The sequence below is a fragment of the Molothrus ater genome, chromosome 6 (genome assembly GCF_012460135.2).
Source record: "Molothrus ater isolate BHLD 08-10-18 breed brown headed cowbird chromosome 6, BPBGC_Mater_1.1, whole genome shotgun sequence".
Taxonomy (NCBI): Eukaryota; Metazoa; Chordata; class Aves; order Passeriformes; family Icteridae; genus Molothrus; species Molothrus ater.
Window position 1 is genome coordinate 54,874,084 of NC_050483.2, and position 12,681 is coordinate 54,886,764.

Sequence of the window (12,681 nt, forward strand, 5' to 3'; positions counted from 1 at the left end):
AAGTTCACAAATAACCATTACAGCTAATTAAACCATCATCTAAAATGACAAATATCACTGAAAATAATCCTTAAAACAGTAACATCAAGTGACCAAGTTCTATGTAGGTGATTGGATAGTCAATATTCTTACTCCCTATTTAAATGATCTCGTACATCATGAAAATCTTACAGATTTCACTCAAATAATGTCATGCTTTTTGGTAAAACATACCATTTCTGAGCCTTATCATTTGCAGAAAGTCCAGTAATTGCAGTCATCACATATTAGGCTCGTGGGAAAAACAATTTTCTGCATTTCATAGAATCAGATCTGGAGTCAGAATCATGCATAGATGTAGCTGTTATACTCCAGAAGGAACTTGTGAATTAAAATTGGAATTACAATACTGAATATTTTTGAAATTTGAAGATGGATATTGTACTTTATCAGCTTGCTGAGGAATTATTCTAGTCTTCAAAAAGAATTGTTTGTATTTGCTTACTAAAATTGCACCTTGATCATATGCAGCATGAGATCAGAAAAAGCATTTGGTTTAAAAAAATGAGGCTCATAGTCTCAGTGGAAATGCTGTTTTCACTTTTATTTTCTTCACTTTTTCATATTATTAGATCTACAACACAACAGTACAAAATACACTATTTACTGATTGGGAGGACTGTGGAGAGAATTGTCAGTGAGGAGAGGAGAGGAAAATAAGAGAGCAGGTTCCAGAAGAAATATGCAATCACTAGATGATATACAAATGCACTTTGCACACACTGAACACACAGAACAAATATTATGCACTGCAACACAAAGAAAAACAACTATTTCAGAACTAGATAAGAATTTGAGGCACTAGTTAATTAAAAATACCAGAAAAAGGCATCCCTTAAGACAGACAGAAAATTAAAAAGCACAGTAACGACCACCTACATATTTTTATGCTTTGGTACTTTTCCATCTCTACATGATGAAAAAAACCGCAACACTCATGGAAAAAAAAAACCATCTTGCAGATATACAGAGGGTCACAAAAGCTATGAAAGAGATACTTAACACAGGTTCCTGAGCAGATGACAAGCCATTAAACTTTCACCTTTAGGTAGTTATGATGATCCGATGTCTCTTTTATGATATCAGCCATTTTTTTAATTAAATCTACAATGTGTTTAACAAGCAATTCTTCCATCAATCTTTGATGTGTTTTACTTATAAAGCAATGACAGTTTTCAGTTCAGACTCCTTAAAGTTCCAGAGAAACCATTTTCCACTCACTTGCTTTGAAAGCCATTAAAACAACTTGATGAAGAACAGCAGCAGGGGGCTAACAGAAGCCAAGGCTTAGGAACAATCTTTAGATTTTTCTCCTAAGACTTTCTCACAGACCCTCCTCACAAAGATCCTCAAGGGCTTTTCATCCTCTCCTTCCTCCCCACCCCCTCCCAAAAATCAGCTCAAACTGACAGATGCAACTAGCTCCAGATTCTGCTCTTTTCTTAATTTCACTTTTACCTCTCAATTTTGATAGACTCAACTTGAAATCTGATTCCCACAGAGGCAGTCCTCTTATCATCTTCCCATTGGGAAAAAGTAATGCACAGAAAGATTCAAGTAACTTGTGAACACCTTCTAATCTCTCATCCATTCTAACAGAGTGCACTACTAGTAAGACATGTACCTATTACTTAAATACTACTGGCATTCAGTAAATTGATTGAATTAATGATTAATTGATTAGTGATTTATCTACAGTTCTATGTGTTACTGCAGTATTTCTGAAAGTTTCATGACAGTGATCCTGTAACAGTTTCAATACTGAAATATAAAGAACTGTGCAAGCTGACTATAAATGATCTTTAAAATGGGAATTACCTGTTAGAAATGGTAAATTCTTTGGTTATAGTTTCATGCAAATGCAGAAATCCCACTTTTATGGAAAATACACCTATTAAGACAGTACTTATGCTAATTAGAATCAGTGGAGCAGATGTTTTAATCTCTGTTTTGCTGTGCTCACCATAGTTGTATTTCTTTGATTATGGCTGGCTGAAGGACAAATTTCATTGATTGCTAATTTTGTGGAACATCTGTAACTCCAAAGCTCTACCAACTCTTCAGCTGCTGTATTCAAGTGATGTCACTGCAGTCAAGATACTGAGCTTGGAATTTCTCAAATGTGAACAGCTAATTCCATGAAGCAGGGCTATGGGACACATCAATCCCTTGTTCTTTTGCAAATGAGAGCTACAGTTACAGGACACATGGCTGGAGCAAACAGGGACTGAAGGAGGCCAGCCTCATGTCTCCTCAGCTGGAGGACAGGGGCAGCACATATGAGGGATTTGAGGTCAGGAAGGACAGATGGTGGGCATTCCCATTACAGCTAAGTCACCTCTTGTCCTTACAGCACTGAGCTTTGTATTTGCCAGTTGGTGACTCTCACAGTTTGTGTTTCTACATTATTTTACCAGGCTTGTATTTCTAACTCAAACTGTGAGAATACATTGTGGAATAAATTTCTAGATGTCTTGAGAAAAAAATCTTATTGGTACTTTCTCAGAACATTAACAATTATACTTTCTGCTTGTCCTCCCTTCAGCTAAAGTAATACATTATTAAAATTTTAGTGTGAGATGTTTTTTAATGAGTTTTTCTTTACAGAAATTTGAAAGAAAAAAGTCTCATAAGAAATTCTAAGTCAGAAAACTGACATACAACCCTATAAGAGAACATGCAAAAAGTTTCTGTTTGCTTACTGACATAACTATATCATAAATATTGGAAAAGGATCCATCAAGAATATAAACTAAGGAAGTCCAAGAAGTAAAGAAACAATACCCTAAGGAACAGGAGGAGTTATGTATGATATTCTACAAGCATTCAATCACTTTACAGAATTGAAAAAATTTAAGGCTGGAAAGACCTCACAAGATCACTCAGTACAAGTCTCTCAACAGTGGCAGGATCAAACATATGTTATGTGAGTGCTATGTAATACATGCCAGATACAGAATATGCTTCTAAGCATTATCCAGTCAGAGCCTCCATTCCAGGCTGTTCCATCATTCAAACTATTCCACCATTTGTGCAGTCTCATGACTAAAATAAACACTTTCAATCCTATATATGTAATAGCACTGTAAGTTTGTTATGCTGGAAGTACACGACTTAGAGTTTATCATGAATGCTCTTGCAGAATAATAATTTAATTTAAATTAGCATTAGCATTACTTTTTCCTATATTAATTTTCAAGAATGTTTACTTCTCTAGAGGGCTAAACTTTCTTTCCCATATTTTCTATTTCAAGAGAAAGCACATCTCTCACCTTCAGGAGTTTAGCCTCATTTCCCTATAATGTATTCATCACCACTCAGCACATCTGTCCCAGCAAATCCCATTTCCTGTTCTATTCATGAGGCTCAGCAACCTGGAGCTTTAGTGATTGCCGCCACACTTTTCCCATGGCCTTCTCACCTCTCACCCCCCCACGCACCCCGCTCCCATTGTTTATCATCTGTTCTCCCCTGCTGCAAACTGCTGTCAGATGTTCACTTATCCCTAATCTTACTCACTGCCTTTGATATTCTTTCTAATCCAACAACCTGTCAACTGGGGCATCAGCCCATGTCCACACCAGCTGCTCTGTCACAGGCTGTAAGATTCCCTCTCTGCTCCAAGAGGTATTTAAAGGATTTTGACACGGCAACCTCAACGTGAAACAAATAATTAATGCTGTTTTGATCAGTGATCAGGGCTTTAGTGTGACATGAGCTGATCACTAAGAAAAACTGAGCTTTACTTTGTTTAAACTTCAGCAAACTTTAGTGTTACTATATTAACAAGATTTTGATCAATGTCTGAAGGACGGTACCAGAAAGCTAAGTTCTTTAACTTTGGTTAAAAATTATGAAGAATAATTAATCTGAGTGCAAGTCAGAGGGGCAGATAACATTATATGCCTGCTGTGTAAAACATGCTCATTTATGCAGTATCAAGTTGTATAGAGTTTTCAAAGCATGGGAGCTGACCTTTTATGAGTTACAGCTGAAAATACAAATGTATTTTAAATACTGCAGCAGTTGAGATAGAATTATTTAAAATACACTTTTTTTCAGAAATAGAGTAGGATACTTTCATCCCCTATAGAACATCAAACACTGACATTCTAAAGAACACTGCCATTTACAGTAAATCTAATTTCCACAATATTCAGATTTGCTATAAACTCTTAAAATTTTACAGTGTTCATCTGCTTTAAAACATATCAAATACACATAATGTCATAGCTAAGACTGTGATTCAAATGACAGATTTTTTGTATGAGGAAAAAGTTTCTGCTAGTTATGCAAACACATAAATTTTGATCCAAATTGAAAAACAAATACAGCATTTAGTTGTTGGAAGAACATGAGCACTATTTTATTTCTCAGATCTAACTGCAATTACTACAAAAGAGATGGTACCAAACAAGACAAAAAAGACTACTTTATACCCTATAGTAGCTGTATTTCACTCACAAAAGTATAATAAAACTTCAGTGATTAATTTTATAACATGGTTCATTCACTTAGAACTAAACCACTTTTATTCCTAGGGCTTGTCTATACCAGGATATCAAGAAAATGAATCTGAATAAGTACCTTGATGAACTTGAATTCTGCTACTTAAACTCCATTAAACCCCTGTGTGGACACAGTCATCCAGTTTAGTTTACTGCTCCCTTAGGGCACACACTGGAAAGTTAACATGGATTAAGGTAGGGTATGAATTCAAAGTGCAATCGTACTTTGAAAATGGTTTAACGTAAACAGAACCAGACTCTTTGTTGTAGAATGAGACATGGAGTTAATCAGGAAGGTCCTGTGCAGACAAGTCCTTGCACATGAGGCTACTGGAGTGGTATTGCCAGAGCTGATGGTTTTCAACTTCTCCATCTCAGATCTGGAAACATCTTCCAGGGAAGCTGTAGCACATTAAGCCTGCTAATAATTGATCTGCTTTTCTTAGCTGCCTCATATGGATGACCTACAAGTACTCCAATGTCCCTCAGCGAGACGCACATCAGAACTTGAGAAGTTCAGCTTAAACTCACTACAGCTTCTGTACCTCCTCCTACACTCAGCCTTAACTTCACAGTTACTGCGCAGTAACCCAAGTAGTCTGATGGCATTAAATGAGATTTTACTGATTGTTTATGTAAGTGCAGACACATTTCAGCTACAAAAGGTGCTCAACAAGGCCTTATTCTTTCCATTATGTGACATTTGCTGTCACAAGTGTGTTAAATCGTAGTTTGACTGACCTAAAAATACGAAGTTTTGTCACTGTCAACTACTTTTCATGAATTTACTTCAAAGCTTACATTCACTTGTCAAAGCATGCTGGATAAAGAAATTAAGACTAACACGACATAATTTCACTGAAACAAAAACAAGTACTAGTGTTCTTTTCAACTACTGCTCTTATTAACTAATGCTTCTCATTTCCCCTTCAGTAATTAATAAATGTCTTACACAAAAATAACTTGTACAAATTTTCAGAGTTGAATTCAAAGCATATGGCAGAGTCAGAAGCAGACATGCCTAGATTCCTGAGTTCCTTTTCTTAAATCTGTGTTCTAATTGCAGAGAACACCATTTCCCTCAAAGGAAACTATGTTCCCTCAGTACTCAACTCCCTAATGCTGTCTTTGCAAAAACTTTTCGTTCTTTTCTTTCACACATATGAAAGAATTATACTGCACCTCAACCACATTCACTGTTAACACAGCAGCAGTCAGATCAAAAATCAGGCTCATCCAAGATTTACCTCTGACAGAAGCCAAGATGCCCAAGTAAGAATATAATGTTAAAACACTCTCAGACTCCTGCAATTTGCAGCTCAGGGACTCCCTGAGCTGGAAGGAGTATGTTTCCATTTAAGATTAATACTCAACACTGACATAACAGACTTGACAAGCTGAAGAAAATGAGACAAACTTCACAGGCAAAAAATGGCATCTCCTTTCACTGCACTACTGCTTTAAAAAATGAACTGCAAATAAATGTGTTACTTGGTAACATATTTCCTACTACTGGAACCTTTTGAAGATTCAACAGAAGACTTACTTGTTTGAACAGGTAACTTAAAAATCTGTTTACTCCCTCAACAGCATAATTTTTAACTGTCAAAACAGAAAAGAATGTTTTATGTTTATAAGAAAGCAGACGGAAGTTCCAGAGAATATTTCAGGCAGCTGGGCACATTTATGTTGCTATTACCATATAAAAAAATTCCTAAATGCAAAATAAGATTGTTAATATTACTGTTACATGCTTTGCTTTTTCATCTTCAAAGTTTTCATGGCATTAATGATACAGAGCTCACTTCTTTCTCCATGTATACACATATTCTAATCTTGGTGACATCTCCAAGACAGTTAAAATGGTAAGACACAGTGGTTGCTCATGGTCACAAAAGAAAGCAGTAGCAAACTCAGATTAGAAGAAATTCTTTCTTCACTGATGAACTGCACATTTTCTACCCATTACAAAGTTCATCAGGTGTTAAAATCTCCAGCAGCCATGAAAATTGCTTTAGAACTACTCAAAACTCAAAGACATAATAATTTAATTCCCTTAAGAGTGAATAAAAAACAGCATGCATTAAAATGAACTTGAAGGGAGCATTCTTCTTGTTTAACTTTTAAAATAAATTATTCTAAGGATTAAATCAACAGAGGAAATGTGATGTTAAGGCACAGACCTACTCTGAAGTGTGGAAGGAATGTGAAGCTCAGAAAAGAGCAAATAGTTCCAAATTACCATTACTGACTGCATGGTTCAGTCGATATGCGTGGAGTTTTTGAGGTTTATCCCACCCACAGCATTGAAACAGATGCCCATTCACCATTCCACAGGTTCAAAACACAAACTCACTCACAAACACACTGGGAAAATTACTGACAGTTGGTTCTAGTCTGGTGGCAAACTTCTAAAAGTTCCTGGGCAGAAGGCACGTATATGTTTATAGAATGCAAGGAAACAGTGGCAAGAGCTCCCCTGCCAGAACAACTTTCAAAAACAAAGGTATATGAGTCTGGGAGAGATCCACAAAGGCTTTGATATGTGAGCTCTGGACAAAAGTTTCTATAACAGCTCAAGGTATTATTCCAGCAGCTAGATGCTTCCCCCCAGCTGATGGATGCTGTGCCTCCCCTTTGAAGGGTGCTGTCCCCAGCACAGAGGTCACCAAAAAGAATATGCAAAGGCAATTCACTTAGTTCTGTGTAAAGCTCAGTGATCTGGCTTAAAGGGCTGATGGCAGTGGGTTTGAATTGGAACAACAGGGCAAGAGCTGCAGCAAAGCCACCTTCTGCTGATTCCCAGGGGGTAAGAACCATTAGCACAGGGAAAACTTGAACGCAGTAACTTCTTAAATTGCTACAGCAAGATCCACCATAGCTCTGTCAAAACCCTGTGTAAGGGTCCAAATCCAACATGCAGAACCACTGAAATCCCTCCCTGATCAGGTGCTGATTAAGATTTTCTGCTATCCAAATCCCATTTGGATACTTAATGCTGCTCAAGTCATAACTACTCTCCTTAACTGTTGACAACTCAAGAGTTGACTTCATGACTTGGAGTCTCAGCAGATTCTTAAACTTGGGTTTGGTTTTTTTTTTGTTTTGGGGTTGGTCTTTTTTGGGGTTTTTTTGGCTTTTTTGTTTTTTTTTCTGGGGGGGAGTTTTTTTTTTTTTTGTCTAATATATCGGCTAGTGCCTGGCTAGCATACACAAAAGAGAGCTGAAGATTTACACACAAATGTGTTTCCCAGCAGTGAGCACACTCTCCTGTGATGTGGGAAACAATATTAATTGAAGTGAGATCTTGCAGCCTGACTCTACCACATCCCAGGGAAATGCCCTAGCCCTTGGGCATTGAGTTAATCTCTCATTAGCCATCCCTCTGGTCTCTTGAATAAATTATTTATGAAAAGCAGAAAAACTTCAATAGGAAAAAGTGAAAAGAGATTTACCATGGAGTTCCTGGTAAAGAAGCCAATTCTTCAGGAGGTGATATATGTTTAAAAAAAAGCCAATTTAGATAACAAATCAATTTGCACATTGGGGGCAAGCACACAATTAAAGCTAGACAGATGCTATCCTCTATGTGAGAAAAATGAATTTTCTTCTCTCTCTACCAAGCAGAACCAAAGTATATAGGAACACAGGGTTCCTACTGACAAAATGAAGAGAATATTCCTCAGGCTAAGTGAGATACCTTGTCCATCTCACAACCCCAGGCCACATCACTTCAAACATGGTTGATTTGACTAAGGGCCCCACCTGGAGCAGGGCTGACAGCTGAAAATCCCAAATAGAAGCTGAGGTCCCTTTTGAAATTCTGTCAGACACCCATTTTGAAGAATATAATCTTAATTTGTACTTTACCCCTCCATATTGGCCCTCACAGAAATCTGACTGCAGTTTGCTGAATTCCACAATTCCTTGGCTGCACTTCCATTTCTACCTCTACACCACAAAAAGACAGAATTAATAATTTAAATGAGTCACTGGTACAGTGATTTGTCCAGCAATCCAGGCTATTCTCCATAGCTTGGATGCCCAACATGAAGCTGCAGGGTGCCTCAATCTGCAAGGTTTGAAACCTGGAAGTCTTTCAGAAGGGTATACAACTACTTTTATGCTCTACGGGAAAAATTCAGAGCTCATTGCTTTCATTTAAAATACAGATGGGCAGAAGGAGAGGATGATGAAACACCTCATATGAAAAGCTCTCATGGGAAGAACAGAACCCACCATGGGCATAAATTGCTGTATGGTTTTCCACCATTCCTTCTTCAGGAACTGCCATGATTTCTTACAATCCTCACTTCAGTGAAACAGCCAGAAAAGAACGTTTTTCTCACAGACTTTTGGAAGAGGATTTCCGTATGGAGCCAAATACAGTCTAAAGGATGACTCAACCTCTTACAACACAGGGGAACTTGGGACCCAAGCAAAACCTACAAGGACAGTGCTGTGGCTTTTTCTAACACGACAGTAATTGTCTGACTGGATTTGATGTAAACACAACTCTGTTCTTGTGTTTGCCCACAGCTCCCAGTCTGAGCATCTGTATGTCCAAGGAAAATACTCAGCTGGCCAAAACATTAATGCAATCCTTGGGTCTGCAACTGTAAATGTGTAAAATGCCTCTGAGAGCAGGCAGACAATGATCTGACCCTGTGGCTCCACTCTTCACCAGGTGTGACCACAGCCTCCTTCAGATGTGTAACCTGTGTGGGTTTACAAAAGTATTTCCAGAATCACAGAATATTGTGAGTTGGAAAAGACTCACAAGGATCACTGACCCAACTCTTGAGTGAATGGCCCATACAGGGACTGAGCCTGTGACCTTGGTGTTATTAGCACCATGTTCTGACCAACTGAGCTAATTTACTCAGCATTTTGTTTAGATTTCAGCCCCCAAATGGATCCTCTTCTCGTGTCTTACAGATTTAGAGTGGTCTGTAAAGCTGCTAGAACAACAGTGGTTTACAAGTCAGTGGGGTGCAGGTTGAGTGGATGAAATCAGACTAGCAGGGTACACTGAATTATAAATCACCTACCTAAATTTACCTTTAAAATAATAAAATTTATGTTTATGTTAAAGACCTTACTGTATTAGATTTAGTAGTAGGATTCAAATTATCTCCACACAAGTAGCATGATTTTGATATTAAATGTCTAGAAATCAATGCTGTTACTTAAGCATTCATAAATGCTTAGAAATAATCTTAAAATTCTGCACCATATGTAAAAATTCTTTTGATTTCCTATTTGTACAGAAAAGCAGTAGTTGTGAAAGAAAACAAATTAATAAAAAACCTCTCACTCTCTATATGTCCTTGGACAGAAGATTTATGTTAAATATCAATGCCTATTTTAGGAATATACTTTTTTGAAAATAGATTTTAAATTCTCAGTCTTCAAGGCCCCAATTATCCTTCATTAATATTATGTGAACACCAAAAATGCATCAATGAAACTTCTTTGGACAACAATGAATTATAAGGGATGTGTCATAGCTTCACAAAATGTACCTATAAGACCACCTCAAGCCTTCCAATTACATCATAATTCCACATATTGCATCATTTAAGTATCCAAATTAGTTTCAGTTTTCACAGTGCAACAAATGCCATTATTCAAGTTTTCTCCATTAGATTATTCTGTTACCCAGAAAGACTTTTTTATTAGATTTGGGTTAAGTTCAGCAAGCAAGTGCAGGGAATTCATGGATGGGGGAAATTAATGTTACTTAGGAACAATTAGGAACTGGGAAGAAGAAAAGTTTCTTTTCTTTTTCCAGATAGTGAATTAAAATAGTTGGACAAGGGAAGACCTACTCAGTATAAAAGCATTAAGATCAAGGGCTAGATTTTGGAAACAACTGTCAGTTTTAGAGGAGTGGTGGAATTTTCAAAATTCTTAAGCACAACAGGCATTTAACTCTCTTGGATTTTAGACACTTGACTGTTTAATGGGGTTTTCAGCAGACCTAAATGCTTTTGAAACAATTAGTCAAATGAGTGAAAATATTTAGTATTTCCTCTGGTTAGTAAGTCAGTTCTTAAATGCAAAATGGGTCTCAATAAACCTAGGGCCTGTTTCTCAGGTCAGGTACAGACAGTTGTGCTCACACTGAGCTCATGCTCTCAGTGGGCTGGACCCAAGCCAGCCTCTGCACAGATGCCACAGAAACTACATTTTCAAGTTCATTTTAAGACAGTGCTGCAGCCAAGAGAAACAATCTCTCACCAGGCCCCAAACACTCATCCCTAACTACCACATTACCACCTCCCCTCTGCCAGCATAATGAACTGAATCACTGATCTTGTCTAGCTTAAAACTGACTTCTTTTTTGGCTAGATTATGTTTTACCCTGGTCCAGCTCACTCAGCTGCTGCACAGACACTTGTGCAAGGAGAGGAAGTAGCAAGAAGGGCAAGTCTGCTTCCTTTAGTGGCAATGCTGGTCTCTGTCAAATCACAGCACATGACCAAACATACCCTTATTTCTTCTTTACAATACTCATCACATCTAAGGCACATCTATTCAATTAAATGTAATTTTGCAATAGTGTTTCAAACATTTTAATTAAATCTCGTTTTTTATGTAAATAGAGCATGACTCAGAAGTGAAAATTAAATTAAGTAGTAAGACCCATCACTTGTAAGCTAAGCCAGCAAAAATTCAGAACGTGAAAGAATGTTTTTCAGTTTTACTTCTGATACCTAAAAAGACATAATTCAGTATAAAGCTCTCAGCTGTTCATGAATCAAAATAGTTTATTTATCCCAATCAATGAGAAGAGAGCTTTCTTTAGGAAAAACATGTATAAAATATGTTTTTAAAAATGCTAAGAATCAGCTCATCTGCTTTGATGAAACCTATTTGAACCCTTGCTTTCATTTCTGCAAGTTTATCTCACTGTTGGACTCAAGAGACTCCTCTTCTGCCTTTCCAACTGATGTGTTTAGAAGCAAAGCAAAGAAATGAGAGCTGTGTTTTCCACCATCCATTTTTAGGTCTGTCCAAACTCTCCTTCATTTCCCCTTCCACCACTCTGCCTGGGTGGAAGCTCACCCTGGACCAGCCACCAAGCAGGCCCGAGGAAAGCATCCAAGGAACATGCAATGCTTTGTGCTGCGTCAAGTGATTTTCGTTTCAAAGTTCTCACTCCTGCCGCTGCTGGAAGCGCCAGCCCTCAGCGATCCTGTGAAAGGTGACTCAAGTTGATACGAACATGATAAGGGACGGGATTTCCTTCCCCACTTCCCACCTGCAGGCATTGAGGCTGTTCACGAAATCACAGAATAGTCAGGGTGGAAAGGGACATGTGGAGATCACCCGGTCCAAACCCCCTCTCTTGGCAGGGTCACCTGGAGCAGGTGACACAGGAGTGAGTCCAGCTGGGTTTGGAATGTCTGCAGAGAGGTGAACCCAAACACCAGCACGGGGTCAAAGTGACAGTGACAGCCCCGCGCGGGCGGAGGGCACAGGGGACACCCACGGGGACGCAGGAACCGCTGTCACCCCAAGGCAGTGACCCCTACGGTCTGTCGGGCCGAGGGAGCGCCGGGGACAGCGCAGGCCGCCCCGGGGGTGCCATGAGGCGGCAGCGGCGCTGCTCCAAAATGGCGCAGGCGGGGGCTGAGGGGCCCCGCCGGGACGGGGCACGGCGGGCGGGCGGCGCCACTCACCTGCCGGTAAGAGAGGCGGAAAGGCCGCAGGTAGAGGGAGGAGGTGCAGGGCTGGACCGCCAGCTCCTCGATGGCCTCCATCCCTGCCGCGGGGACAGCGGCCGCGGCGGGAGGAGGAGGAGGAGGAGGAAGGGGAGAGGCGCGCGCAGCCGCCGGCGGACGGGCAGGGAGCGGCACCGGAGCTGACGGACGCGGCCGCGGCGCTCTCCGGCCTGTGCCCTCAGAGGGAGCCGGAATCACGGAATGCTGAATTTCACCCCCCCAAACCGGGACACAGGAGCCTCGCCGCCTTTATTCACAGAATCACCACGGTTGGAATAAGATCATCCGGTTCAAGCGTCCGCCTAGCACTGCCCCTGTAACCCTCACTAAACCACGTAGCTCAGCGCCACATCCAGACACCTCTTGAACTGGTGACTCCACCATCTCTCTCGGCAGCCTGTTGC

General features: G+C 39.6%; 1 protein-coding gene across 1 annotated transcript in view; it reads right to left on the minus strand.

Annotated features, from left to right (window-relative positions):
• Positions 1 to 12,408, minus strand: part of NUDT14 (nudix hydrolase 14) — a 59,709-nt gene extending 47,301 nt beyond the window's left edge. The window contains exon 1 of the mRNA XM_036384723.2: positions 12,236 to 12,408. Within this exon, the coding sequence (XP_036240616.1) occupies positions 12,236 to 12,316 (81 nt within the window). The 5' untranslated portion in view covers positions 12,317 to 12,408. The remainder of the gene's footprint in view (positions 1 to 12,235) is intronic.
• Positions 12,409 to 12,681: the final 273 nt, after the last annotated feature.